The sequence below is a fragment of the Ochotona princeps genome, chromosome 2 (genome assembly GCF_030435755.1).
Source record: "Ochotona princeps isolate mOchPri1 chromosome 2, mOchPri1.hap1, whole genome shotgun sequence".
NCBI classification, from domain to species: Eukaryota; Metazoa; Chordata; class Mammalia; order Lagomorpha; family Ochotonidae; genus Ochotona; species Ochotona princeps.
Genome location: NC_080833.1, coordinates 5,644,568 through 5,672,340, shown reverse-complemented (window position 1 = coordinate 5,672,340; position 27,773 = coordinate 5,644,568). Strand labels below are relative to the sequence as shown.

General features: G+C 48.7%; 1 protein-coding gene across 1 annotated transcript in view; it reads right to left on the bottom strand.

The window, feature by feature from the left end:
- The window catches only part of UBE4B (ubiquitination factor E4B), a 114,047-nt gene that overhangs the window by 36,162 nt on the left and 50,112 nt on the right, over nucleotides 1–27,773 (bottom strand). The window contains exons 4-12 of the mRNA XM_058675021.1: nucleotides 19,608–19,695; nucleotides 18,473–18,617; nucleotides 15,780–16,008; nucleotides 14,927–15,337; nucleotides 8,867–9,008; nucleotides 7,943–8,043; nucleotides 4,984–5,098; nucleotides 2,987–3,070; nucleotides 306–362 (exon numbers count right to left, since the gene is read on the bottom strand). Coding sequence (XP_058531004.1) covers nucleotides 306–362; nucleotides 2,987–3,070; nucleotides 4,984–5,098; nucleotides 7,943–8,043; nucleotides 8,867–9,008; nucleotides 14,927–15,337; nucleotides 15,780–16,008; nucleotides 18,473–18,617; nucleotides 19,608–19,695 — 1,372 coding nt within the window. The remainder of the gene's footprint in view (nucleotides 1–305; nucleotides 363–2,986; nucleotides 3,071–4,983; nucleotides 5,099–7,942; nucleotides 8,044–8,866; nucleotides 9,009–14,926; nucleotides 15,338–15,779; nucleotides 16,009–18,472; nucleotides 18,618–19,607; nucleotides 19,696–27,773) is intronic.

The following is a 27,773-nucleotide window of genomic DNA, read 5'->3' as shown; positions in this document are numbered from 1 at the left end:
AGGAAACAGTGGTAGAGTCTAAACAAACTGCTCTTATAGGACTTGCAGCCACGTTCCCCAAAGCATGCGCCACACAATTCTCATTTCTACTCCGGCCCCCCAAATGACAGAAGAAGCCAACAGCTTCCTCCCGGGAAACGCTCCGTCCCCGGAGAATGCAGTTTGGTGGCTGAGAGCCCCCCGGGCATGCGGCCTGCCCCTCTCCATCGGAGGGTCCTTCAGGAGCAGCTTTCTGGCTCATGCTAGGGGAGGAGCCTTTGAGCCACAACATGATCATGAAGCAAGCCCATGGCGCAGGAGCTTACCAGACTGCACACAGGGTGTGTCTTCCCAAACTTAGTTTCACAGAGTTCACCTAATGCCTGCAAGTGAGAACAAAAGGAAAATTTCATGCATTTTCACTCTGAGCAGCTTCACTCTGATTCCTGATTCCCCACACCACACTGCAAACACACTGACTGCAACTGAACCTGCGTCCCTCACACCTGACCCTCACAGGCCAGCAGGCTGGCTTCGTAACCTCAGGATGGCTATGCCTGCCAGTGACAGACGTGATACCAATACCCAGAACTTGAGCAGCCACCGCATCCACAGCACACGCTGCTGCAGGTCTACGTGCTTTTAAATGAGCAGGCGATCCTGGGATCCAGGTGGCGCAGGCGCGGCTGCTGAAGCTGCCAGAGGAGGGATGCTTCTGAATCGAGGCTCTACCCTGTCCCAAGAAGCCCCAGCCAGCCTCACAGCCACACCCCACACCTTGGAGACGGAGCACACAGGCGAGGCCAGCAACCTGGTGTCGGCCCTCAGGCGAGGTCCCTGCTGCACCTGGCATGGCTGACAACTGTCACAGGCACTTCTGATTTCCGCCCCCATGGCTTCCGCTTCCTGCCTCTGACTGCTGCACCTGCTCTCGCTGTACAATCTTGACCATATGAGCATGGATAATGATCCAAAATAAAACGACTGCCTGCCACAGTGGAAGGCATTTTTGTCTTTTGCCCTGGCAGGACATCTTGCTAACAGCTGACACTAGGAGTTCTTCGCTGAAACACTGGGCGAACTGAAACCACAAGGGAAAAGACAACCGCAGGAGGGACACCGAGGCAGCACGGCCGGTAGGAGGCACCCAAATGTACCAGCACTGAACTCAGATTCTCCCACTTCCTTTTCCACTTGCCACAGACAGAACAATACGTAAGCATCAATAGAATGGATTAGGAAACCAAGCCACTTGTGCAACGGGAAGAGCCATGGCACAAACTGAATCCAAACGGCTCCTGCTGCACCCCCACTTTCCCAGCAGGACTGTGGGAACCGCTGGCCGTGCTCACGGCCATTTCCATTTTTTTAAAAGCAGACACAAGCCCCCCGCTTGTGTACACCTCTGTATTTTGTCTTTATCACGGTGTAACCATGTCACATTGTGGCAAGGTGCCGTACCCCACTAGCTCTTGTGTTCCTAGTGCCTGGCCTGGGAACAGATCCTCAGGACGGAAGAAATAAACCCAACAGCAAGAGAGAAAGGAATGGAGTTTAAAAAAATGAACGGCAGCTTCAGTTACACAAGGTTCTGTTTGTAAAGACTAAACCAATCTCACATTTTTTTTCCCTCATACTTCTGGAATGAAAAATATTCTATAAGCAGTCAGAATATTTTTCTCCTCAAATTTCCAAAGAACAGAAAACCCCTCATTGCAGCCAGGTTGCAGCATCTTTGTTGCAGATGGGCCGCCAGGGTGTTGCCCACAGCCATGCTCACCCAAAGGGCCCACAGAGTGAAACCCACAAGCCCATGACGCTAGCGGGGACACTGCCTCGTTCGTCCCCCTCTTTTCCCTCCCTCCCTCCCTCCCTCCCTCTCCTCTCCTCTTCTTTCTTTCTTTCTTTAGTTGGAAAGTCAGATATACACAGAGGAGGAGAGATAGAGAGGAAGATCCTCCATCCATTGATTCAGTCCCCACGTAAATGCAATGGCTGGAGCTGAGCCAATCCAAACCCAGGAGCCAGGAGTTTTCTTTCCAGGTCTCCCGCATGGGTGCAGGGTCCCAAGGCTTTGGGCTGTCCTCGACTGCTTTCCCAGGCCACAGGCAGGGAGGTGGATGGGAAGCGGGGCTGCCGGGATCAGAACCGGCGACCATATGCTGCTGCTGCTTTTTTTTATTTTTTACATATAACTAGGGTTTATTTAATTGTTTCATTTCAAATCGTGGACAGATACATTTCTTAAAGTTCTTTTTTTAAAATTTGCATTGGCAAGGCAGATTTATAGAGAGAAGGAAAGACATATAGAAACATCTTCCATCCAATTCGAACCCAGGAGCCAGGTGCTTCTTCTGGGTCTCCCATGTGCACAAAGGATCCCAAGGCTCTGGGTCGTCCTCAACTGCTTCCCAGGCCACAAGCAGGGAGCTGATGCGAAGTGGAGCAGCCAGGACATGAACCAGCACCCATGTAGAATTCCGGTGCTTGAAGTGGGATGATAAGCCAATTTAGCCATAGCACTAGGCTCCACAGATCCACATACTAATTTTTAAATTTATGCTAAAAGATAACATTATGTTTGGCATCTTAAGCATTTCCAAGTACATGTTTCAGTGAGCTTAGTTATAATCAACTTCTTGTGAAATAAATATCTAGAAATGTTATAGCTTTATGTTGCTTCTTTTTTAAGAACACGGTTTCACCCCACATTAGGCACACTCCCTTTAGGGAGAGATGGCAGGCCGCCACTGCTGACCACTTTGTCACAAGCTGCACAGCAGGTGAACCCCGTTGCTAAGGGTGTCACCAGCCCCTGTCCAGGATGAGGAGCACTGGGCATGGGGGCCAGCTGCATTCCACCTGTCTCTCCTCCAGACCTCCCGACACAGTGACCACATGTGTGACTGTGAAACAAGGCTGACCACAAGGACCAAAGAAAACCATATGTTAAAATGATCTGGAAGAAAGCCAGACTGAACGGGTTATACAAAAGAACAGTTATTACCATGAGGGGGTATTTAAAGTAGTCGCTATCGAGGGAGCACTCTTTGGCAGCGAGAGCCAGGCCTTGTAGAATGGGAATAAAGATCTATAAGAAAAAACAAAAACATAAAATTAGAAATGTGAGTTACAGAAATAAAGGGGGTGGGAAGAATTGTCAAATGAGGAACTGTGGCTAGATGCCCAGGCCTTTCTGCTCCTTTCCCAGGAAAGCCTCTTTTGCACTAGAGTTCAAGCGTAGTTTTGCCTGGTTCTTTCACAGAATTCTAGCCATGAAATCATGCAGAGGAAGCTTCTGGAAGTGAGAGGGCAGGGCGCTCAGTGCCTCGACACAGATGCACCAATGTGCAGCCTGATGAAGGACTCCCCAAGGCTCTGTGTATCGATTAGCACACACCTACAATCAATAAAGGAACTGTACGAAGTGTCGCAATACTCTCTCAACTGTAGCAACATTTTTAGATAAAATTCTTTCTGTTTGACAAAAGCAAGAAGAGACATAATGGATATTATCATTATAGTAAGCTTAATTCAGAACAAAAAGACAGCAGAACGCTAAAGTTGAAAAGGAAGACTTTCATTCGGATACATTCCCTCTACATGTGGCGTGCGCAGTAAACAGGGAACTAGCTGAATACTGGTGCGTCACATTGACTCCACAAGTTGGTCATTATTACCAGGTAATGGGCAAGGTTTGCTCAGCGCCCATGTAACTTTTCCAGTGCAACCACTAACAAACTGGGGAGCTGATCAACACAGGAGTGGGGCTAGGATTCGAGAACAACATTAAGCAGAAGATGCTGTCAATCTGAACTTGGGCACGCTGCAAGGGGAACAGACCAGGAAGTCACGAGAAGGCCTGCAAAGTTCCCTTCTTTGCTCTGCTCTTCCTGCCACGCTGGGCACCCTCGGGTGACGAGCCAGGAGCTGCAGGGCGCCTGAGCTGATGCAGACCAAGACACCAGCAGGTGCTAGAGTAGATCCCACCAGTCTGCAGCTCCACCAAACAGGGTACAAGGAATATATTTCCATAAGCTGGTGTAGGGCAGGGAATCCAGAAGTTACAACAAAAAGGAAAACTCGAACAGAAGATCCAGAATCTGAAAACTAAACTTCATAACTGAGCATCGAGAAAAATCTCTGAACATTATATTCAGGAATGCTGCAAGAAATGCATCGTCAATCTTTCCAGTTCTGCTTAGCTAAGCAGGGTTTAATTTGCAATCAACAGACAAAATAGACAAATACCATGTTTAGTCATATGATTTAGGTGACCAACATATTTTCAGTGGTTTTCAAGTAAATATTTCCTATCACCAATAAAAGTGCTAAAAGTATTCAATTCTAAATCTATATTCTAGTTGTTATTTATCCAGGAATATTTCTCAAATATTAAAAGACATAAATTTCTCAAAATATTTAGTGGCTTCCATTTGCTAATCCTTTAATACAAAAAAGCATAATGTTACTCTTCAATCCACTTATCACTTCTCCCTAGACAAAATACAACATGACAAAGCAGAAACAATGGACAAGTCGTGAAGAGGCAGGATTCTGGAACTTCAACAAATGGGCACAGGCAGGGGCCAGAGCCACCACGCTGTACACTTCAAATGAACTTGATGTGATGTGAGTTTCACCTCAATTCATAAAACTCGAGGTAACTTTACAACCTTTGCATAAATTTGTTTAGAGGTACCATGGTGTCCAGCATAGGGCCTCTAAAGTTTCCCCTATCTACCAAAGCACTTCCACAGAGCCAGCCAAATGGACAGGGTACTCGCCTGAGCGCCTGAGCGCCTGAGCGGCAGAAATGGGCCCGTGTCTGCGCAGTTCCCTAAACCAACAGTCTGAGCTTTGTCTCCTCTTGGAGCAGACCACGTGTTCCTGCTTAGAGACCCAAGTTCCCAGCTGACGGCCAGCTCAGGAGGTGCAGACACGTGGACGAGGCCCAAGCTCCCAGCTGACGGCCAGCTCGGGAAGATACGTGGGCAAGCCTACCTGCTTGAACACTTCTTCATCCTGGTGCGTGGTCCTCACCAGCTCCTGAATGAAGCCGTAGGGAAGGTTCCTACACAGCATGTAGGGCACTAGGTAGGACGGCTGCTGCAAGGACCTGGGGACCCACAAAATCAGGTATGTGGAACCTCGTGTCAGCGAAGAATGCCCCACCAAAGCCAAATGGAAACCTCCCAGCCTAAGTGAGCCTTTCTGCCACAAGCTATCATTTCTTGCTCTTTTACATGAAATACTGACTGGAAGTTTTGAACAACCTGTTTCTACACAGAGCCTGGTAAAAATGAAATGCTCAACCTTCCTTTACCTGCTTCTAAGCCTCATCTACATTGGGGAAAATAGATTAGCAATGCTTTTTGAAAAATCGTTTTTGAAAAACCTGGAACTTAAAAAAAAATGATTTCTTTGAAAGGCAGAGGGGCTGGGCCCAGACGTCAGGGCCAACGCCCACTGCCCTCCAAGGTGCATTAGTAGGGAGCTGGACTGAAAGTGGAGCAGCAGATTTAAACCAGTGCCCACATGAGATTTCAGCTTTATGAGGCCTAACCTGCTGTGCCACACCGCACTGCTCCTACTCTATAACCCTTTGAACGCCTGCTCAGCCATGTGGGAGGTCACAGGCACACGGCACACTGCTCCGGGGGAACTCCTGACTGTGGTTTTGCCTGGTGGAGACCTCAACCTGGCCTGTTCACTGGGCATGTAACAAGAGCGGTGGGCTGTGCCCGGTCTCTCTTCCCTGTCCGTGGATGAGCTGTGCTGGGACTTCCTTGATAAGCAACTCTAAGAAGTCAAATGTAACCCACAGCCTACCTGCCAGCCACACATGGTGACCCTGACCTGAGGCACAGCTTCCAGCCGTGCATGTGGAACGTGACCTGTGACTCAGCTGGAGGGTCACTGTTGGGTGGGAGCACTGTCGCGGGAACACCCTTCCGCCTTTCCCTTTTCTAGCCTATATAAGTTTGTGCACGCTTTACAATAAACAAACATGCTAACGGTGGTTCTTACAGCCGAAGAACTCCAGCAGCTCACCCCCTCAGAGGTCTTGGGGCCTGGCCCGCTGGCAGGAATAACCCACAAGACATGTATACAATTTGTCTGTCTTTTAGAACATTTCTGACACATATAGTTATTGTATAAAAAGTAATATAAGGAGCCAGTGCGGTAGCTGAAGTCCTTGCTTTGCAGGCACCAGGATCCCATACGGGCACCGGTTCGTGTTCCAACTGTTCCACTTCCCGTCCAGCTCCCTGCTAGTGGCCTGGGAAATCAGTACAGGGGATCCCAAAGCCTTGGGACCCTGCACCCACATGGGAGACCCAGAAGAAGCTCCTGGCTCTGGATTGGCTCAGCTCCAGCCTTTGCTACACTTGGGGAGTAAACCAACTAATGGAAGATCTTTGTCTCTCTCTGTAAATCTGCCTTTCCAATAAAAATACATACAGTTTAAAAAAATTAAAAATTAAACTTAATTGCTAACATGCTACAGCATGTTACGTATTTCTTCAATGGTGTATTTTTTTTTTAAAGACTTATTTATTTTCATTACAAAGTCAGATATACAGAGAGGAGGAGAGACAGAGAGGAAGATCTTCCATCCAATGATTCACTTCCCAAGTGAGCCACAATGGCCGGTGCTGCGCTGATCCGAAGCCGGGAACCAGGAACCTCCTCCGGGTCTCCCACGCGGGTGCAGGGTCCCAAATCTTTGGGCTGTCCTCGACTGCTTTCCCAGGCCACAAGCAGGGAGCTGGATGGGAAGTGGAGCTGCTGGGGTTAGAACCGGCGCCCATATGGGATCCCGGGGTGTTCAAGGCGAGGACTTTAGCTGCTAGGCCATGCCGCCGGACCCCAATGGTGTATTTCAAAGAGCAAACAGAAAGGACCCTGACAACATGGCTCAGTGTCTAAATCCTCACTCTTATAAGCACCTGGATCCCATTTGGGTGCCAGTTCCAAACAAAAAAATTCTCAGCCTTTATCTTTTTGATTGCAAATACAAGAGGACTTCAGAAAGTTTTGGCAAAACAAAATGGGTTTTGGGCCTAGCATGACTAAATCCTTACCTCACACACACCAGAATCCCATCTGAGCGCCGGTTTGTGGCCTGGCTGCTCTACTTCCATCCAACTCCCTTCCTGTGGCCTGGGCCTAGGACAGGCCAGGGCCTTGGGCCTTGCACCCTCATGGCATGGGAGACACAAAGCCTTTGGACCCTGTACTCATGTGGGAAATCGAGAAGAAGCTCCTGGCTCCTGGCTTAGGATGGCTCAGCTTCAGCCACTGTGGCCACTTGGGGAGTGAACCAGTGATGGAAGATCTTTCTCACTGTCTCTGCTTCTTTCTATAAATCGGATCTGCCACCCCAATAAGTAAATAAATCAATCTCAAACTATTTTTTAAAAACTTAAAATACAGCTTATTTATTAATCTACTTACACATTTTTCTGTTTCTCAAGATTTATTTTTTATTTGAAAGCTAGTTATACAGTGAAGAAGAGAAAGATCTTCTACCCACTGTTTCATTCCCCAAATGGCTGCAATGGCCAGAGTCAGGCCGATCTGAAGCTAGGAGCCAGGAGTTTCCTCTGTGTCTCCTACACGAGTGAAGGGGCCCAAGGACTTGAGCCATTCTCTGTTGCTTTCCCAGGCCATAAGCAGGGAGCTGGATTGAAAATGGAGCTACCAGGAAGAGAACATGTGGGCATACGGGATCCTGGTGCTTTGCCACCATGCTGGCCCCTTACTTCTTTTTAAAATACACTTTGCACTACTTTAGGAGAACAGAAAAAGTCTCATTTTCACAATATTCTAAAGACTGGGAGGAACCTCTGAGCTCCTCTAACAAACCCTCCCCTTCACAGGCAAGGAAGGCGTTTACCCCAGGGAGGCGGGGCCTGGACCACCTGGTATCAATGGAGGGCCAGGGCCTGCTCCGTACCTCGGCTGCGTGAGGGAGCCCTGCAGCACCAACGCAGTGTGGGAGATGCACTGGGAACGGATGTTGCTCAGCAGCTGGCTGACTGCTGGCTGACTGCACATCTGCAAGAAAAGGTGGCCATTAAGAATGTGAGGAACGCATCACCTGCTGCGTGCCCCAACAGCCCCACTGCTTTTCCTTCACTCATCCAAACTCATGGCCCCGCTCCCAAAATCCAGTCGGAGAAGGCACCAGCCTCCTTCATGGGAGCCCTGGATCCGGCCCCATCCCAGGCGAGCTCGCTCGAGCCCTGGAGACATAGCCACACTCTGCTTCTGCTAAGGTTACGCACAACATACCCCAAACGCATCCTTCACAAACAGGAGGCCAAACCCATACAACAACTGGATTCCCCGCATCATGTAACTGGAGCCAAGAAGTGAATGAGGTTAAAAATACTGAAGCCAGATAGCACCAAATAGTTGGAAAATGTTGAAGCCAGCCTCGCAGCCTACTGTTGACGTGACTGAAGTCCATTAGCTTGTCCATGTGGTGGGACAGAAAGTAGAGTAGCAGTCACGTGCAAGCTCCAAATGAACTGACTGAACATTGAGAATTCAGGCTGAAGGAGGCTCCGCCCAGCTCCTGGCAGGGAAGAGTCCCTTGTACATGACTGTAAACATTACCAGGGCCATCAAAATCACAGTTAAGTGTGTGGCCCAGAGGGAGGACTCTGAAACCAGCCACCTGCGACCACCCCACCCTTCTCCACGCCTCAGGGCAGGGCTCTCTCCGCTCATACAGCCCCAGATCCTGGCCCAGCAAACACCTGGGAGCTTCTGTACTAACAGCCAACAGGCAGGACTATGCCTCGGGGTAGAGGGAGGACTCTCCACAACAAACAGGCAGGGCTGGGGAGGAGGCGGGGAATCAACTCCGTGTTACCTTTGGTGCTTTTTTCTCCTCGATCCCAACTCGGTCAAAGCACTCAATGAGGTAGTTCAGCATATCTGTTTCTTTGCAGGTCTCAATGGTGAAGTGGTCGCTGTATGAATCCCAGTTACTCGCTCCACCAGAGGCTCCCAAGCTTTGGGGAAGAAGTGAAAAAGCAGGTGCCTTTCAGTGCCTCGTGTAGAATCTCTGCTGGACATTTGCATGTGGGCAGCAGAAAGCCTGTTAGGATGCTGGCAGCCAGGACACGCACAAACGCTCATGCAGCCAACACCGGGGCTGCTGTTGGGCTCTCCTGCAGAGCCTCCCCAAGACTGTCACTTCTGCCAAACGTTCTACAGACCTCAGAAGAGAGCCTGATCTCAGATGGGATGGTGCCTCGCAAAACCATGGCTAAGGACTGCTACTGTGCTTGAGGCATCCAAGGGGACGATCTGGGGACGTAAGCCACACTGACCAGTGCCATGCCCCGCAAGCAGCCCTGCAGAAGGACAAGGGCTTAGGAAAAACATCCAGTTATCACTATCAACACAAGCATTTCCAAAATTGTATTTCTTTGCTTTGTGAAAAAGCAAAAGCCACCTGTAGGGAGACTTCCACGAAACCCGGGCAAGCACTTTGTGAAGGTTGGGCAGGTACAGGAGGAAGCAGCTCTGCTCTTAGTTCTCGGAGACAAAACCCAAAGGTGTTCCTGAACATTAGGGAAGTCAAGCTCAACCACCAACAGGTCATATACCAAATCTGGTGCTTAATTCACAAATTAATTTGGTATACACAAAAGATACATGGCAATTATTCATGGCACAAGAAGCAGGGAATTCAAAATGCAGAGGAAAAGAAAAATATAAACTTAGCTTAAAAAATGACACATCAAGGGTGAGAAAAGGGTAGGACAATCTGAGGAGCCTGAGACACTTCTGACCTCAACCTGGGGCAGAAGCCAAAAGACCAGAAACGAAAAGGACCAAGGGTCCAGCGGTGTGCTGCCATGTAGGAAGCTAGCAGCCTGAGTCCTGGTTGCCTCAGGCCCAATCTACTTTCCTGACAATGTGTCTGGGAAAGCAGTGGATGCTGGCCTAAGGTCTTGGACCCCTACTGCCCACATGGGAGATCTGGAAGAAACATTTGGCTTCAGGTTTCCTCCTGACCAGTGTAGCCTTCTGGGGTACGCAGCAGTGGACAGAAGCTCTCTCTTTGTTAATGCTGCTTTTCAAGTATATCTTTTTTTTCTTAAGTCATACTGCCTGAGAAATGATCAATTAATAAATAATACACACACAACAAACAAAAGCCCTTAAAGAACTGACCTGAACTGAGAGATTGACATGCTATATACACAGATTTAATAACTCCTGGACCACTTATATAACTGACCTCAGAGTTTTGGGGAAAATATAACTGATCTTGAAATGAAACAGCTATGAAAGCATTTCAGAAGGAATATGACAACTCTGCCAGTTTAAACTCAATGCTTGGGGCCCAGAGCCCGTAAGTTTCAGCTCCTATGTCCACCATGCACCCTGCTGGGGGGCAGCAGCAGGTGAGTCTGGGGTGTAAGGCAGAGACACCTGCACATCGGACAGACAGCCTCACTCCAGCCCAAGGCAGCGGAGCAGGAGCCGCATCTCCTGGACCCTTGTTGGTATGCTGTGTTCATTCGCAGGAGGATCAGGTATCTGCTAGCTGGTCTGCCAACAGCAAGGTGAGTACAACGACAACGTGCGGGAACAGCAACACGAGAGGGGATGGAGGGGACGGAGGCCAGCCAGATGCTACCCAAGGGAACACGAGCTTCCGCCCAGGCAGCACGTGGCTACTGCCTTCTGAGCAGCTCTCATCGCTGACAACGGAAACAGCTCTTCCACTGGTTACTATGAAAAATTGAAACCATATATTTTCTGGGTAATAAGCCCAACATTCCTTACACTTTGAAACATCTGACATGCAAAGGCCCTTGTGCGTGAAGGTGAGGCCCTGGCAGCTGCAAGGAGATGGCTGGGTGTGGGAACACGACCAGTGCAGGGACTCCTCAGAAGGCACTGCCCGCTGCAGCTGCCATGCCTCGGACCCATCCTGGCATCACAGTCCTCCTACCACTTTTTTTAAAATTCTGAATTTGAAGCATGGTTTCTTTTTTTGCTGTTCAGATTTATTTGAAAGGCATTGGTGGAGAGAGGCAGAGAGGTCTTTTATCCACCAGCTTACTACCCAAATGATCACAACAGCCCATGTTGTCCAGGTTTCAATATCGACCTTCATTGTCATTTGAAGCATTTTCCCAAGTATGTCACTAAGACAGATGCTCATCTGTAGCCAGGCAATGCAACAGAAGGTACCCCACAATGTGCCACCTAACAATTAAGATGCCCACACTCCACCCTGGGGCACTGGGTTTGATTCCTGACTGTGGCTCCCGACTCGAGCTTTACGCTGATGCGGACTCTACAGTGATGATCAGATAGCTGGGCTCCCCGCCAGTCACACAAGCCATCAGGGTTGAGTTCCTGCGTCATGGCTTTGATCCCCAGCCCAGAGCCACTAGCAGCACCGGAGAGGGAACCAGTAGCGGGGAACTACATGTCTCCGCCTCCCAAGTAAATAAACAGATGGACTACTTTTCTCTTTTTTAAGTACTGATTAGAGAATTTTTGCAGCTGGAAGAGTTTGGTGTGGTCTAGCGGTCACCAACAAGCTTGACTTTCCAGAGAGGAAGATACGAATGCAAGGCAGAGGGAAAAAAGCTAAATAGGAGGATTTTCTTTTCTTTTTTTTTATTTCGGGACTGTAGAGTAAGCCCCGGTATGTTTCCAAATAGTCAGATCAACCCTAAACACACCAGAGGAAGTCAGAAGCACAGCAGAGGAAGTGACCAGGCATACAAACCTGAGCGCACGCGTCAACGGAGCAGGCCGACTTAGTGGATGGCTTAGACTCAAAAAGAAAGAGTTGCATTCCAACTCCAAAGGCCATTTGGAGGGAGACGGCAGTGTATAATTTATATACATAAATTTACACCATCAATAAGCCTTAAAATATTTAAACTAGCACTTCATTTTTTCCTCAAAATCTTAAAAATTCAGGATACTTTTGCAACTGCCATATCTTAGAAATATGTCATATTTAAATCCTTAGAAAATCTAAGAAATTATAATCCCCCTCTCTGAGAAGACGCAGTCTTTTGATGACGCCCTCAGAGCTAACCTGAACTATGGAATTCACGTAACAGAAAGTAGCTCAAGGTTCCACGTGGCGACACAGCAGGTTCAGCTGCCCCTTGAGGGACACCCAGCTCATATCTGAGCATCAGCTCCAGTCCATGTCCTGGCCACTCTGCTTCCAATCCAACTTCCTACTAACATACCTGCAAAACAGTGAAGACGGCTTAAATCTCTGCCACCCAGTTTCATCCTGACTCAGCTCCACGTGCTGCGGCCAATTGGGGATGAAGCACGAGATGGGAGACTTCTCGGGGGCTCGTGCGATGGCTCAGTGCCTGGGTGCCCTGCCTGCCAGCACTGGCATCCCATGTGGGTACCGATTCCTGTCCCAGGAACTCCACTTCCTATCCAGCTCACTGCTTGTGGCCCAGGAAAGCACTGGAGGACGGCCCAAAGCCTTGGGCTCCTGCACACATGTGGGAGACCTGGAGGGGGACTCCAGGCTCCTGGCTTCGGATTGGCTCAGCTCTGGTCGTTGTGTCCATTTTGGTGGTGGTGAATCAGCAGATGGAAGGTCTTCCTCTCTGTCTCTTTGTAAATCTGCCTTTACAATAAAAATAAATAAATCTTTGGCCAGGCACAATGGCTCAGTGGCAAAATCTCATTTTTGCAACCACCAGGATCCCATGAGGGCACCAGGTCGTGTCCCTGCTGCCACACTTCACATCCAACTCCCTGCTTATGGCCTAGGAGACCAGCGGAGGATGGTACAAAGACCATGTAATTTACAAAACTGATTACAAGGTCCCAAGACGCTGTACCCATGTGGGAGACCTAGATGAAGCTCCTGGCTCCTGGCTTCGGATAGGCTCAGCTCCAGCCATTGCAGCCACTTGACTAACAACAACAAAAGAAATGTGGCTCAATCCTCTGAAAACTCCTCCAGGCAACTCCCACACCCTGGCACTGAGTGCCACTGGAATCTTGATTTACATGCCTGCCCAGAGGCAACTGGCTTCCCAGAGGGATTCTACTACAATTCCTTCCCAAAGGTAACTTGGAAATTTTGCTTTTCTCAATAGAGGCAAAGTAAGACTTGCACAGCTCCAAATCCTACAAACTCACTCAAGAGATGCGTGCTAAACACTGCTGGAGATCCCGGGGCAGAGCATGGGACCCGGCAGACAGAGCGGTCACACGAAGGATGCTGGCAACTAAAAACAAGGAGCTAGCTGAGTGCTGCAGAGCACACATACACACAGAGCGCAGGGCCCCCCCTGTGTCCCATAGGGCAGGCAACACTTCTCAACAGCCTCTCTCTAGCCCCGGGGACTAGGTGTCAGTGGTCCTGGCAGACTCCAATTTGATTCAGGGAAAAACTTCAAATTAGCAACAAAAACATGCACAACAGTGAGTTGAGTCTCAGAATGTGCTGACCTTGTCTGTCTCCTTATTTAAAGGCACCTGAAAAGCCTCTGTCCTCAGGAGAGAACATCTGGCAACATCAGTAATCTGGTGTTAGCCTTGGCCACCCTCCCTAGGGCTCCTTAACCAGCGGGTCTGGCTTTGCTGCTGTCAAGGAATGCTCAGAGGCACTTGGGGTTAGAGGCGAAAGCCACCAACCCGACCACCACCACTACTCCCCCCCCCAACTCCCTCTCTCTCTCTCCCTCTTTCTCTCTCTCTCTCACACACACACACCAGCTCCCAGCCCTTCGCTCACCCCTAAACAGCAGTCAACCATGCAACTGCATTTCAGAAAGCAAAGCCTGAAGCTCGGAGGGCTCACAAGAATAATGGTGGGTCTTTCAGTTCAGGACCGAGGGAGGCTGAGTTTAATGATGACCCACCTTTGTTTTCAGGTTTTTGAAGAGCAACAATACATAAAGTTCTCTTCCAACCTTATCAAGCAATAAACTATGAAGATCTACGCACCTCCTTCTCCCAGGAGAAGTTCCTGACCCTTCCATCCCTGGTCCAGCCCACCCCGCGTGCCCCCTCCTGCCTGCGTTCCAAGCACACCCTCCGGGGGGCTCCCAGAAGTTAGTTCCTAAGTACTAGGCACATGCAGGTGAGGCTCCACTCCTGATACCTGGACCCAAACTGGACACAAGAAAAATCACCACCACCACCACCTTCATCATCATCATCATCATCATCCTCTTCAGCTTCTTCATCACTACTGTCCCCAGAAAGTGCGAGGAAGAGGAAGGAGAAGGGACTGCCGTACATACTACCACAACAGAAAGCAAAAAAGGTCATGAGGGCACGAAGGGAACACACCGAGGAGCATGTGTCGTGGCAGCGTTGACTCGGCCCAAAGCCTGCTGCCAGAAGCTCAGGCCTGCTGGCATGCAGCCAACCCAGCACATCTGAGAGCAGGGGCTGCTGGATTCGTGGAATTCTGCTTCTTCCCAAAAGGCAGAAACATGCAATCAAAAAGTGTCAGGGCAGGGGCCCCAGCAGCCACGGCCAGAAGTGCCCCACAGCTCCCTGGTCTGTGCTCCAGCCACTGTGGCAACAGCACAGAAAGTCTAAAGGAGGTGTCGTGAGACCCAACTCGCAAATACAGCAAGGCCCACAGTCTGCAATTCTCTCGCCAAGACTGACAGGTGAACCAGACTGCAGTAAACAGAAGTTCATTTTCTCTCTCCCGTAAACAAAGAAGCAAGAATCAGTGGAGGGAAGGAAAGAGAAACGCACTGCAAAGCAGCCCACACGTCCTGATGCGGCTGAGGCCTAGCAGAAGCACGGACCCCGTTAGTGACACAGGTTAATGACCCGAAACAACCGCACGACGTCCCTGAGGTCAGCGTCACGCAGTTCTTCCGAGCATGTTAACCGCCCTTCCTTGCACTGCACACTCACGTGCGTGCAGCTGCCTGCTGAACGGTACCTAGGGGAGGTCCCCACGGAGGACGAACGTCTGCTTGCAGCCCTCGGGGAGGCAGGTGGGACGGGTGGGCCCATGCTGCCAGGCCTCTGTCCGGAGCTGCTGACGGGCACTGCCTGGGGACTACTGGCAGAGCCACGGAGGCTGGGGGAACCGGGCACGATGGAAGTGCTGGAGGACCTGGGGGCTGAGCAGGGGGCAGCCACCCCCGAGTGGGTGACAGTGTAGGGGCGGTAGCGGGGAGACGAGGGCTGGCTTGCTGTACTGGTTCCAGCAGCTGTGCAGTGAGGGCTGAGGGAGGCAGAAGGCACAGCCGCCTGGCTGGCTGCCCGTGACGGGGAGGCAGAGGATGGAGCTGGCATGGACACAGAGCTCCAGAAACTGCCCGTGGGGGCGGGGCTAGTTTCAAAGAGGCTGGATTAGTGGAAAAGGGGAGGAGAGAAGAGAAAAATCAAACACTTGACTTCAGTTAACTAAAATGGAAAGCATCAGGATTGTAAAGGATTGTACAGTTACATTCTGTATCTGCAAGAGTTGAAGCATAATTTACAAACATTTAAATAATAATAACCTAATTATGAATTCATTCAGAGGCTATATTTATAAAGCCCTCTTCTTAACAAACAGTATAGTAGTCAGCCGTTTGCTCCCAAATGGCCTTACCATAGGCAGCAAAGTAATAAAAGACATAAAATCCCCCAATTTACAGACAATAATACCAGTTCCAGTGACTCAACCCACCCCCCAAAGAAGCAGCATGCCGTAATCTACGCGAAAGGAATCCATATCACGCACCCTTCCTTCTCCTATGCTTTCACAGCTGACCAGGCAGACGCGCGAGGAGAGCCACACTGACCTAGACAAAGAGCTGCTCCCAAAGGAACCCACGCTGCAGAACATGGGGCTCGTGCCAGCAGCAGAGCCAGTATTCAACAGGAGGCTTCTGTCTGGCGAGCGAGCTGCAGTGGCGATGGGCTGGGACGTGGCTGTCAGGCTGGCAAAGGGGTTTTCATCTCTGGTCTGAGTGGACATCATTAGCACTTCCATTAAAATCTGGCCAATCAAGTCCTTAAAATCAGAGAAAACTGTTGGGAAGGCAGAATAAAGAACAGGTTACACATGGTACTTCATTTATGTGACCCTCGTATAAACCAAACTGCCAGTCGGGGCGGTTCGCGTGGCATCCCAGGCTGGATTCTGGAATGGTAAAAGGACATGCATGACAAACCCGGCAAAAATTCCCATCAAGTCTGCTGCTGAGGTAACAGTGACTGCTTGGTTTCTGACAAACATACCCTGTTCACCTACGATATTAGCAGGAAGGAACATGGAAATGGGCCTAGCTGACACTATCTTGACATCTTTCTGTGAGTCTCAAAGTATTCCAAAATCAAAGCTCACGGGAGAGCGTGGCGGGTGAGGTGGCCGCCTGGGACCCTGCTTCCCGTGTCGGGGTGACAGCTGCGGCAACTCTGCCTTGAGCGCAGCTCGCTGCCAATGTGCTCGCCGGGGTGAGCAGAACACAGTTCAAGTACTCGGTCACTGCTATCCACGCGGAAGGCAGACTGGCATCAGAGTCAAGCTCTGCCCTGCCCTGCTTGTGGCTGGCATTCAGGAGACGAATCAGCACACAGAAGACTCGCTCTCTTTCTCTGCTTTCAAATTGAAAGTGAAAATAATTTTTTAAAAAACAAAATAAAATAAAAGTTGGCAGTGCAGTCAATAACTGTCATTGCTTTTAAAAAATAAAAACACTAGATTAATGTTTCTTAGCTTCTATGCAGTTTACACAATAAGTTCAAGGTTAAGTTTTTTATATTAATTCAAACAGAGAAGTTTTATTTGGAAAGTGACCAGGCAAACAGGAAAAGACAAAGGGGAAAGCATCTCCCAGGAGACGGGGTGCCTCTTGAAAGGAGAGACACCCCAAGTTCAGATTTGAAAGAGGCTCCCAGGGCAGGCTACCAGCTGGCTGCAACAGAACCTACATCATGGTTTCCTTCTGCTGTGCAGTTCCCAAAGGATTTGCTGTTGGTCTTTGGATACATTCAAAATATTCCTAAACAAGTTAAAGTTCTACCTGTGTAAATGCTATCTGACTTGAGAATCTTAAGACTTACAGGGCCTGGTGCAGTAGCCTAGCGGCTGAAGTCCTTGCCTTGCATGTGGCAGGATCCCATATGGGCGCCAGTTCTAAACCCTGCGGTCAGGCTTCCCATGCAGCTCACTGCTTGTGTCCTGCGAACGCACTCCACAATGCCCCAAAGCCTTGAGACCCTCTACCTGTGTGGGAGACCTAGAAGAGTCTCCGGACTCTCAGCTTTGGATTGGCTCAGCTCCAGCTGTTGAAGCCACCTGGGGAGTGAATTATCAGATGGAAGCTCTTCCTCTCTGTCTCTCCTTCTGTCTGTATATCTGATTTTCCAATAAAAATAAAATAAATCTTAAAAAAAAAAAAAAGACTTAGAACAACAATAACGGACAGCAGGGTTCGGAGCTCATCTCCTCTCCACGGCCAGGGAGGGAAGGAGAGGCCAGGAGACGGGCACTCCTCCCTATGGAACCGAGGGGCTGGGTCCCCTCTTCGGTGTTGGCTTGTCCACCACAAGGGCGCCCCCTAAGGGGCTGCCTGGCACGAGACCCCCCTCCAGGCCCAGGGACACAGCAGTGGGCACACGGAGCAGCCCCCGCCCCGCACACATGCTATGCAGATTCTGTTCCCACGAGATGCAAAGAGACCCTCCCAGACCTCTTCTGTATTCCACATGATTTGCATAAAGAAAAACTGCAGCGCTCTATAAGGCTGGCATTGTGCTGGGATTTTATTAATTTTGTTAATAAGCTCGTTTTGCAAAACCTCTTAAAATAGAATCCTGGAGACACAGCAAGATGACATTATGCTCTAGTTTGCTAAGTAATCCAGGCAAGTCAATGGTGCCCTCTGCACACGCACGGCGAGCACCTCTCAGAATCTGGGGAGAGACCCAGTTCATTCCACGTTGTAGGAGGCGAGAGGACTACAAGCACCTTCTTTCTGCAAAGGAAAAATCTGCAACCCTGGGGTCTGGCATGCTAGCCTAGTGGCTAAAGTCCTCGCCTTGAATGCACTGGGATCCCATATGGGCGCCAGTTGGTGTGCAGGTGCCCTGCTTCCCATCCAGCTCCCTGCCTGTGGCCTCGGAAAACAGTAGAGCACAGCCCAAAGCCTTGGGACCCTGCACCCGTGTGAGAGACCAGGAGGAAGCTCCTGGCTTCTGGCTTCAGATCAGCTCAGCTCTGGCCATTGCGGCCACTTGGGCAGTGAACCAATGGACGAAGATCTTTCTATATCTCCTTCTCTCTGTGTATCTGCCTTTCCAAAAGAAAGTAAATAAATCAAAAAAAATCCGCAACCTTGAGACAATGATTCCATTAACTTGTTTTTTTAGCAATCGGGGAATGAAAGAGGAAGGGTCTCCGAGTTGGGAGCACACGCTGAAGCGAGAGCACAGCCCGGCCGCACACCTCATTCCGGGGCGCCTGGCGGGCAGGCTGACGCGCGAGTCCTACCTGCTTTCGCGTTCTGCTTAAACTGCGCAGAGAGAGAAGAAAGAAAGATAACATCTCTGTCACGATCCTTCCAAGAGACGCGGAAGATCTTACAGACCAGCTGCAAGGCCTGCTCTTCGGACACTTCGGGGCCCGAGGAAGGCTCCTGGGGAGGAAGCAGACGCGGGCGTTAATTTTCAAAGAAGGCATGAGTTTGAGACATCAGCAGGAACATTTTATTCCAATTTCATTCACTCAAACTGCATTCAATCATCATACAGATGAACAAAGAGCCAACCTGTCACTCCAGGTCTCAGGAGCAGATTCTGTCAGGGCCTGGAGCAGAGCAAGGGCTCCACCAGGAACCAGCCAGGAAGAAGCCAGGTGGGGATGTAGCTACATTCTGGCTCTGCACACTCAGCAGTCTAGAGACATTGGTGGGTTTCTTTCCAGAATTGGGCTACAATTTAATGTTTCTCATTACAGCCCATTGTAGACAGAACAACAGACAACTTAGGGCCCTAGACCAGTAGAAAGCCACACTGCCACTTCTAAGTCATCAGCGTGTTGCTAGGCAACTGCCAATTTCCTAAGGATCAGAAAATGATGCACTTGCCTGTACCATGACACTAAACACACACACATGAATGGGCATACATACACCCAAAAACCCGAACAGAGGGAATTTAAGTTCATATAATAAATGGTTTCAAAATTTGAAAATTTAAGTTCATATAATAAATACTTGCTCCTGAATGCTGCACATGCTTACTTCAAACCCTTCATGTTTCCACAGCGGCCCGCTGAAGTGGTGACCATCTATCTGCTTGCTGAAGGAAAGCAGTAACAGAAGGTTTTCATATCTTCCCTATTACAAACTAAAGGTACAGACTGCAAACATGCACCTGACCCACAGACCATTGAAGGGGATGATGACGTGAGAGGCCAGAGCCACGTCCCAAACACAGGGACACTCACGGCCACACCCACAGGCGCAGCGCCTGCGCCTTCGGCTGACTCCTCTCCTAGCCCCTCCACGAACTGGACGCGCGTGGCACCTGCAGCCTGGGGCGGCTCCTCTTCCAGCCTCTGCATGGACCTGCTGCCCGGGCCCCTGCGGCCCCACGGAAGCCCAGGGCCAGCTCTGATCACCTACCTTATCTCCGAGGATCCGCTTGTCTCTCCGATCATTTTCATCAACCTCCATATTTTCAATTCCTGAATCCACATCCACCTGGGACATGCTTTAAGTGCAAAAGACAAACATGCCTTTTACCTCTTCTAACCCACACAATGTGACAGACTCTATTTGGGATAAAATCTTAAAATATCAGCCAAAATCAATTAGGAAAGCAAAATGATAAAAGATCCACTTTCTTTTCTTATTAAATTGTAAAAGCTTTTTACATACTAGGACATTCCGTGCAGCACATGTGTGGGAAATATTTTTCCCCAAGTTTTCATTTTCTTGGGCTCAAGTTTTAAAAAATAATTAGACTCTCTGTTCATATTTTTAAATTACAAAACTCAAACCAGCGTCTGACTACAGAAATTGGTTGAGTATCTACAAGTTTTCTCCACATTAGATACTTGACCCAAGTACCATATACTACAAAGAGTAACCACTTTACTTTAATATGAAGTCTCCTATAACACATGTTCAAGTTTCACAAACGGGGGCGGGGTGTCCCTACGTCAGCACACCCATTTTGGTCTCACTGGACAATCTGTCTGCCTCAGGGCCAACAGCACTCTGTCTTGCTGTAACTCAGGATCTGTTGAGCTCTGCTACATGAACGCCTCCATCCTGCGCCCACCTGCAGACACCCTGGGCTCCTCCTGGCCCTTCCTCCACACCCACTCCACAATCAGCAGCACAGGTACCTGGCACACGCTGCTGAGAGCAGTCCTAGGATGTGACCGACTCTACAGGGCAAACTTTGGAGAGAGCTGAGGGCAGCTAGAGTCTATCTGAGTATTTAGATTTTCTTTGAGCGCTTTCAATAATTTTGTACAGATTTCTCTACAAAACTCTAAAACTTTCTTTGCTAAATTTTCTCATAGGTACCAGATAGGTTTTAACAAAATTGTGAACAGTGGCTTTGTAAAAACTGGGTTTGGGGGCTAGGTGCCTGATGTGCTGGTTAAAAAGTCACAGCCCGTGAGGGAGTCGCCCGCACTGAGCATGTGCCCTGCTCGGGACTCCGGCTTTCGGCTCTATAGACCCTAGGAAGTCCGGGCTCAAGGGACCAGCTTCCTGCCACCCACGCGGGAGACTGAGTTTCTACTCCTGCCTTCAGCCCTGGCCCAGCCTGGCCACAGTGGGCACCGGTGGGGCGGACCAGAGGCTGCCCTGTCCCTGTGCTTCCCTCTATCTCAGGTAAATACTTTGTTCCATGAAGTTATCTAGCTTTCGTTGTGGGCACCTAGTCCTGTAACTATTCTAAACACACATCTCTCATAAGCACCTTGGTCACTTACACTGGGATCATCAATTAGTACCCACATAGGAACAGTCTTGTTCCTTCCATTGCAATCTTTTTAGTTTACTGCTCTGGCCACACCCCCAAATTAAACAAACAATAGGACAGGTCACCTTTGTTCTCATGCCTGAATTTAATATGCGCCTTGCTACAGTGTTTTGGGTAGATGTTCTTAATAGCAGTCAGAAAATCGGCTATGCTGTTGTAACACATACACTCGGCAATCTTAGAGGCTTAACACTATAAGGATTTATTTCTTGCTTACGCCAAGTCTGACGAGAGTGAAGCATCCTGACTCCATCTTTAATCTATGCCATCTGCAATACACAGCCTCCAAGGTCACTGGAGCGAGAGAAGAGAGGGATGGAGGAGGAACATGGGCTCGCCGCCTTCACCTCAAAGTGACACACGTCACTCCCACTCCGAGTCACCCGGTCCCACTCGAAATTCTAAGGAGCCGGGAGAGTCCGCGGGCTCGTCGAACCCTGGGAGTCAACCCTGCCAGGTGAAGCAGCCTCTCTGGTCCTCACTGGCTTCAACTTTCATCACAAACTAACATGGGATTTCCTCAGACCTGCAGTTACCAATATTATAACGATTTTCCCTTTAACATATAATATAGTGGGGTGATATTTATCAATTTTCATAATGTTAATAACACTTCAGAATTCCTGAGATAAACTCAAGTTGATGATGGTCAATTCTGCTTATAACATTACAGTGCCTTTTTTTCAGACTGGTCCTATCCCCTGCAATCACAGCCACTCCGGTCCTGGGAACCGCGGTGCTGGCAGCGACCCCTGCAGACCAGCTTCCGGTGCTGGTAGGGCGTCCGTTTGTCACTGTCTTAAGATTTCTGCAAACACGTGTGTTCATGAGCATGGCTGTGTAATTAGTGTTCTGCAAAATCATCCCTGTCTGGTTTTAATGTTAAGCTCACGTTTGCCTTGTAAAACGGGCTCAAGTGTTTTGTATTTATTTAATTATCTGGGAAAATTCATGTAAAATTGGAATTAACCTAGAAAGTCATATTGTAACTGAAAATGGAACACTTTCACTTCAGGCGTGGGTGCCATGGCCCAGGGGTGGAGCCACCCCTGGGGTGCCTGTGGCTCGGCTCCCCATCCAGCTTCCTGACCACGCCCCCTCAGCAGGTGCCGGCTCCAATAGTCTCAGCCCAAGTCAGAGGTGCCTCACTTCAGAGATCCAGACCAAGTTTCTGGTTCGTGGCTCTGACCTGGGCTCACCTCAGCGGTCGCGGTCCTCGAAAAATGAACCAGCAGATGAGAACTCTGGCTGCCTCTCTTTATGTTAAAGAAGATAAAAATGTTCTATGGAAAAATATATTATTTTCTGTTTCCTTGATTCTTTCAATTCTCTCTCCTTGAGGCAATTTTGGTAAGAACTATGCTTTTTCTCAGATTTTCATTTTCATCCAAATTTTCAAATTTATTATGCACTTTTTTCATAATCAAAAACTTTTAATTTTATATCTGCTACACATCCGTTAACTCAATTATAACTTGTATTTGATAAAATGTTGAAACATATCAATTAACTAGTTACATGACACATGTTTCTCCCAAATTTTGCAATGCATATTTTCTTAAAATTGTATCAATGTTGCTCAAGTTCAAGTAATACGGACTACTTTTTATATGGTAGGAGAAATAAAAAAAAAAAAGACAAATAGGTAATGTAACAAAAGAGGGATGATTATGTACTTCACGTATTCATTTTTCTTTTTCATAGAATATTCTTCAATTACAAGTATTACTGGGCCCGACGCAATAGTGTAATGGTTAAGTCCCTCGCCTTGAACACCCCGGAATCCCATATAGGCGCTGGTTCTAATCCTGCCAGCCCCGCTTCCCATCCAGCTCCCTGCTTGAGGCCTGGGAAAGCAGTCGAGGACGGTCGAAAGCATTGGGACCCTGCACCCGTGTGGGAGACCCGGAAGAAGTTCCTAGTTCCTGGCTTCAGATCGGGGCAGCACCAGCCATTGTGGCCACTTGGGGAGTGAATCATCGGACGGAAGATCTTTTTGTCTCTCCTCCTCTCTGTATATCTGCCTTTCCAATAAAATAAATAAATCTTTAAAAAAAAAAGTATTACTGACTTGCATTTCTTCGGAGGCACTGCTTTACGCGTGGGAGATGCTGGTAAACAAAAGACAATAATTACTGAAGGGGCCACCACGGAGTGTGGCACGCCAAGCCTCTTTATTAATCTGCCTGTTTAAAAAAAAAAAATCTAGTGTCCGGCACAGTGGCCTAGTGGCTAAAATCCTCACCTTGAATGCACCTGGGATCCCAAATGGGCGCCAGTTCTAATCCTGACAGCCCCACTTCCCATCTAGCTCCCTGCTTGTGGCCTGGGAAAGCAGTCAAGGATGGACCAATGCATTGGGACCCTGCACCCGCGTGGGAGACCTGGAAGATGTCTCTGGCTCCTGGCTTCAGAGCGGGGCAGCACCAACCGTTGCAGTCACTTGGGGAGTGAATCACCAGACAGAAGATCTTCCTCTCTGTCTCTCCTCCTCTTTGTATATCTGACTTTCCAATAACAATAAATCAATCTTAAAAAAAAAAAATCTAGCTGCCCAGCGCAGTGGCCTAGCAGCTAAAGTCCTCGCCTTGAACACGCTGGGATCCCACATGGGCGCCGGTTCTAATCCCAGCAGCTCCACTTCCCATCCAGCTCCCTGCTTGTGGCCTGGGAAAGCAGGAAAGGACGGTCCAAAGCTTTGGGGCCCTGCACCCACATGGGAGACCTGGAGGAAGCTCCTGGCTCCTGGCTTTGGATCGCCACAGCACTGGCCTTGGCACTCACTTGGGGAGTGAATCATCAGATGGAAGATTTTTCTCTCTCTCCTGCTCTCTGTATATCTGACTTTCTAATAAAAATAAGTAAATCTTTAAAAAAAAATCTAATAGCAAGGCAGGGAGCTACACGGTGCAGTGACATAGCAAACTAATCCTCCACCTGGAGAATCAGCATCCCAGGAGCACCAATTTGTGTCCCAGATGCTCCACTCCCTGCTGCTGGACCGGAAGCCAGCAGCGGAGGTCCCAGGTCCACCCCCTGGGGGGACACAGAGGAAGCTTCTGTTATCTATCTGGCTCCTGGCTCTGGACTGGCCCAACTCTGGCCTCTGAGGCCATTTGAAGAGAGAACAGGGGGCGGAAAATCTCTCAATCTTTTTGTTTTCTTTCTTTCTCTTTCCTTTTTCTGTAACTCTTTCACATAAAACTTTAAAAATTTTTTTTAATAATTAAATAATTAAATACTCTACCCCACAAGGCTACATCCTAGCTAGATAATAAACATAATCAATAAGCGAAACATATTGAACGATAAATGCTATGGGAAAGGAAATAAAAAAGCACAGAGAAAAGGCAGTGACGGAAGCAGGCACTGCCCACGTCATCGGGTGGCGGGGCTCCCACGCGCATCCAGGGACCGGCACTGCCCACGTCATCGGGTGGCGGGGCTCCCACGCGCATCCAGGGACCGGCACTGCCCACGTCATCGGGTGGCGGGGCTCCCACGCGCATCCAGGGACCGGCACTGCCCACGTCATCGGGTGGCGGGGCTCCCACGCGCATCCAGGGACCGGCACTGCCCACGTCATCGGGTGGCGGGGCTCCCACGCGCATCCAGGGACCGGCACTGCAGAGGAGCCAGCCTCAAAATGCGTCTATTCCTTCTTTGTCTTTCCTTCATTCCTTTCGAATATTTAAATCTTTGTATTTTTTTCTAAGAATCATTTTAGCAGCAGCAAAAAAAAAAATCTTGTTCAGTTGAAAATATTTCCTGATTTCCACTGTAATTTCTCCTTTGAATTGAAATTAAACCTTGAGAAAATGTTTTTTAAAGATTTATTTCTTTTTTTGGAAAGGCTATTTACAGAGAGATGGAGAGAGAGAGAGAGAAAGATCCGTCTGTTGGTTCACTGCCAGAATGGCCACAACAGCCGGAGCTGAGCCGATCCTTAGCCAGGAGCCAGGAGCTTCCTCTGGGTCTTCCACATGTGGGTGCAGGGTCCCAAGGCTTTGGGCCGTCCTCGACTGCTTTCCCAGGCCACAAGCAGGGAGCTGCAAGCCAAGTGCAGCAGCCAGGACACATATAGGCATCGATACGGGATCGTGGCGCATGCAAGGCGAGGATTTTTCCCACTAGGCCACCGTGCCCACAGAGGATGCCCACACTTGAAGACAGGGAATTACTCAGCTGAACCACAGTGTCAGCCCCTTAAACATTTATCTTAATATTTTAATATTATGTGCTAGTCAGAAAATGTGCTGTCTTATTCTGACTCCTCATGCCTTTTGATGGGTGAATGTTTAAAATTAATGTGCATTCTCCATGTGTAGTCTGCCAAGCTCTGTACCTTCCAGGGAGATCAAGATTGTTAGCTATATAACTGAATCTGTCTACACTTACTCAGACTTTGAACTATGATGGCTGAGAAAGGTGTTAAAAAAAAAAATCTCATGTTAGGGCCCAGCACGACAGTCTAGCAGCTAAGGTCCTTGCCTTGCACACTCCAGGATCCCATGTGGCACTGGTTCTAATCCTGACAGTCCCAATTCCCATCCAGCTCCCTGTTTCTGGCCTGAGAAAGCTGTCAAGGGCAGCCCAAAGCCTTGGGACCCTGCACCCAACTAGGAAACCCAGCAGAAGCTCCTGGCTCCTGGCTTCGGATTAGCTCAGTTCTAGCCGTTACAGTAACCTGGGGAGTGAACCAACAGATGGAAAATCTTGCTCTCTGTCTCTCCTCCTCTCTGTATTTCTGGTTTTCCAATAAAAATAAATAAATATTCAAGAAAAAAAATAAAGAAAAGGAATCTCAACATTGTTATCTGTGTGTCAGTTTCTTATAATTCTATTAGTACTTATTATGTTGATGTTAGATCACTAAACACATACACATATGAAATTGTTACATTCTACTGATAAACATTTGTCTTTGTATAATGCTCATTTATACTAAAGCTTTGTGACAGAAAATCTAATTTATTAAGATGTTTACCTTGATCTTCTTAAAAAATCTCTATTTTATTGAAAGAGAGAAGGAAAGAAAGATTTTCAATCTGCTAGCTCACTTCCCAAGTGACCTCAATGGCCACAGCTGAGCCGAACCAAAGCCAAGAGCTTCTTCTGGGTCTTCCACGTGAGGGGCCATTCTCCACTGCTTTCCCAGGCACAAGCAAGGAAGCGGATGGCAAGTGGAGCAACTGGGACATGAACCAGCATCCATTTGGGATGCCAGTGCTTGAAGGAGGAGGATTAGCCAGTTGAGCCATCATGCCAGAGCCTGCCTTAATCCTCTAGCTAGTATCTGCCTGAATCTCTCTCTACCCTAATGCTGCAGGCTGCCCTCTGTGAGCAAAGACAACGCTGGATTCTGTCGCTTCAGTTTAATCTGCTGTGACCACTGATATATTCTGAGTTTTTGTGACCACCTTTATTTTGTGTAATTGTCCTTTTAAAGTTTTTATTTCTTAATTCTCTCTTCTAATTGACTGAATTTCCCCACCTTCAGCCCTAGTTCTCTGACTCATCATCTCTTTCTCCCTCATTGGTCTGGAATACACAGCAATACCTGCTATTAAAAAAAAAACTTATCTGCAATCTGCCACTGTGGACCAAAAATATTAAATGAGAAATTCCAAAAATAATCAATCCTTAGGCTTTCGTTTTCACACTATTCTGAGTGGTGTGAAGAAATACTGCACCGCCCCACCGCTCCACTGGAAGCAACAAGCACGTCTCCTCCAGCCCTGCCTCAGATCCCTCAGCAGCTGGCACAGCGATCACGCCCACTGTCACCACATCCTGGCGTTCATGGTCAGGTACTCCTTGTTTGACTCAGAAATGCACAAGAAGCACCCACAGCATGGGACCTGCAAGGACAGACTCACACTAGTGCCGTGTGCCAAAGCTGCAGGGCACACAGAGCACCGGGGCAGTGGTTAGCCTGGCAGTGGAGACCTCTGTGTCCCACACACGCAGGCTCACCTTTGGTTCCAGTTCTGACTTAATTCCTACTCGTGCAGAACCTGTCAGCCCGCTGCAGAATTGAATTAAGTTCCAGCTGCCAGCGTCTATGTGGCTCCATTACAAGCACGGCAGAGAGAACAGGTAAACAGCAGCCTGTGCTTTTGCCTTCACGTCTCTGTCTCTCTTTTCAAATTAAAACAACAATTCTTACTAAAGGAAAAAAATATAATACAGTCACGTGCTGAAAATGTTTTGACCAATGATGGGGCAGCCATATTTATAAGGACAGTCCTACAAAATCACACTGCCTAATGATGCTGTTATGACACATGATGTTTGCACAACAAAATCGCCTAAAGAATCTGTCTCCACCACTAAGGGACACAGAGCTGCACATCCAGTGCTGGGTACTTCGCAGCTCTCGGGCATCCTGGGGCTTGGAAGACAAGAGTGCTCTATTGCTAGCCTTTCAAACTTAACTCACAATCTAAAGTTAGCCTGTCTCTTTACCCTTTGCACAAGTAATACAAACGTACTTCCAAAAATTCACGGAAAATTAAATATACAATTAAGTTTATTTTAGTGCCCAAAGTTTTGTTGATAATACGTGCACTCCTTTTAACAACATACATGCCCATGAACTTGCAGGCATGGATTCCAACCAAATATTCTGCACCAAAATGCACTTCTCCTCTAACCCATCTTGCACTGGCTTGCCGGCTCTCGTCGCGCCCCAGGGTGCACCTGCTGTGCCTAGTTCTCGCCCTCTCAGTGTCTCCTCCGTCACTCTGCGTCCTGCACATCCACGCGTCTACAATTGCGTCCTTCATCGT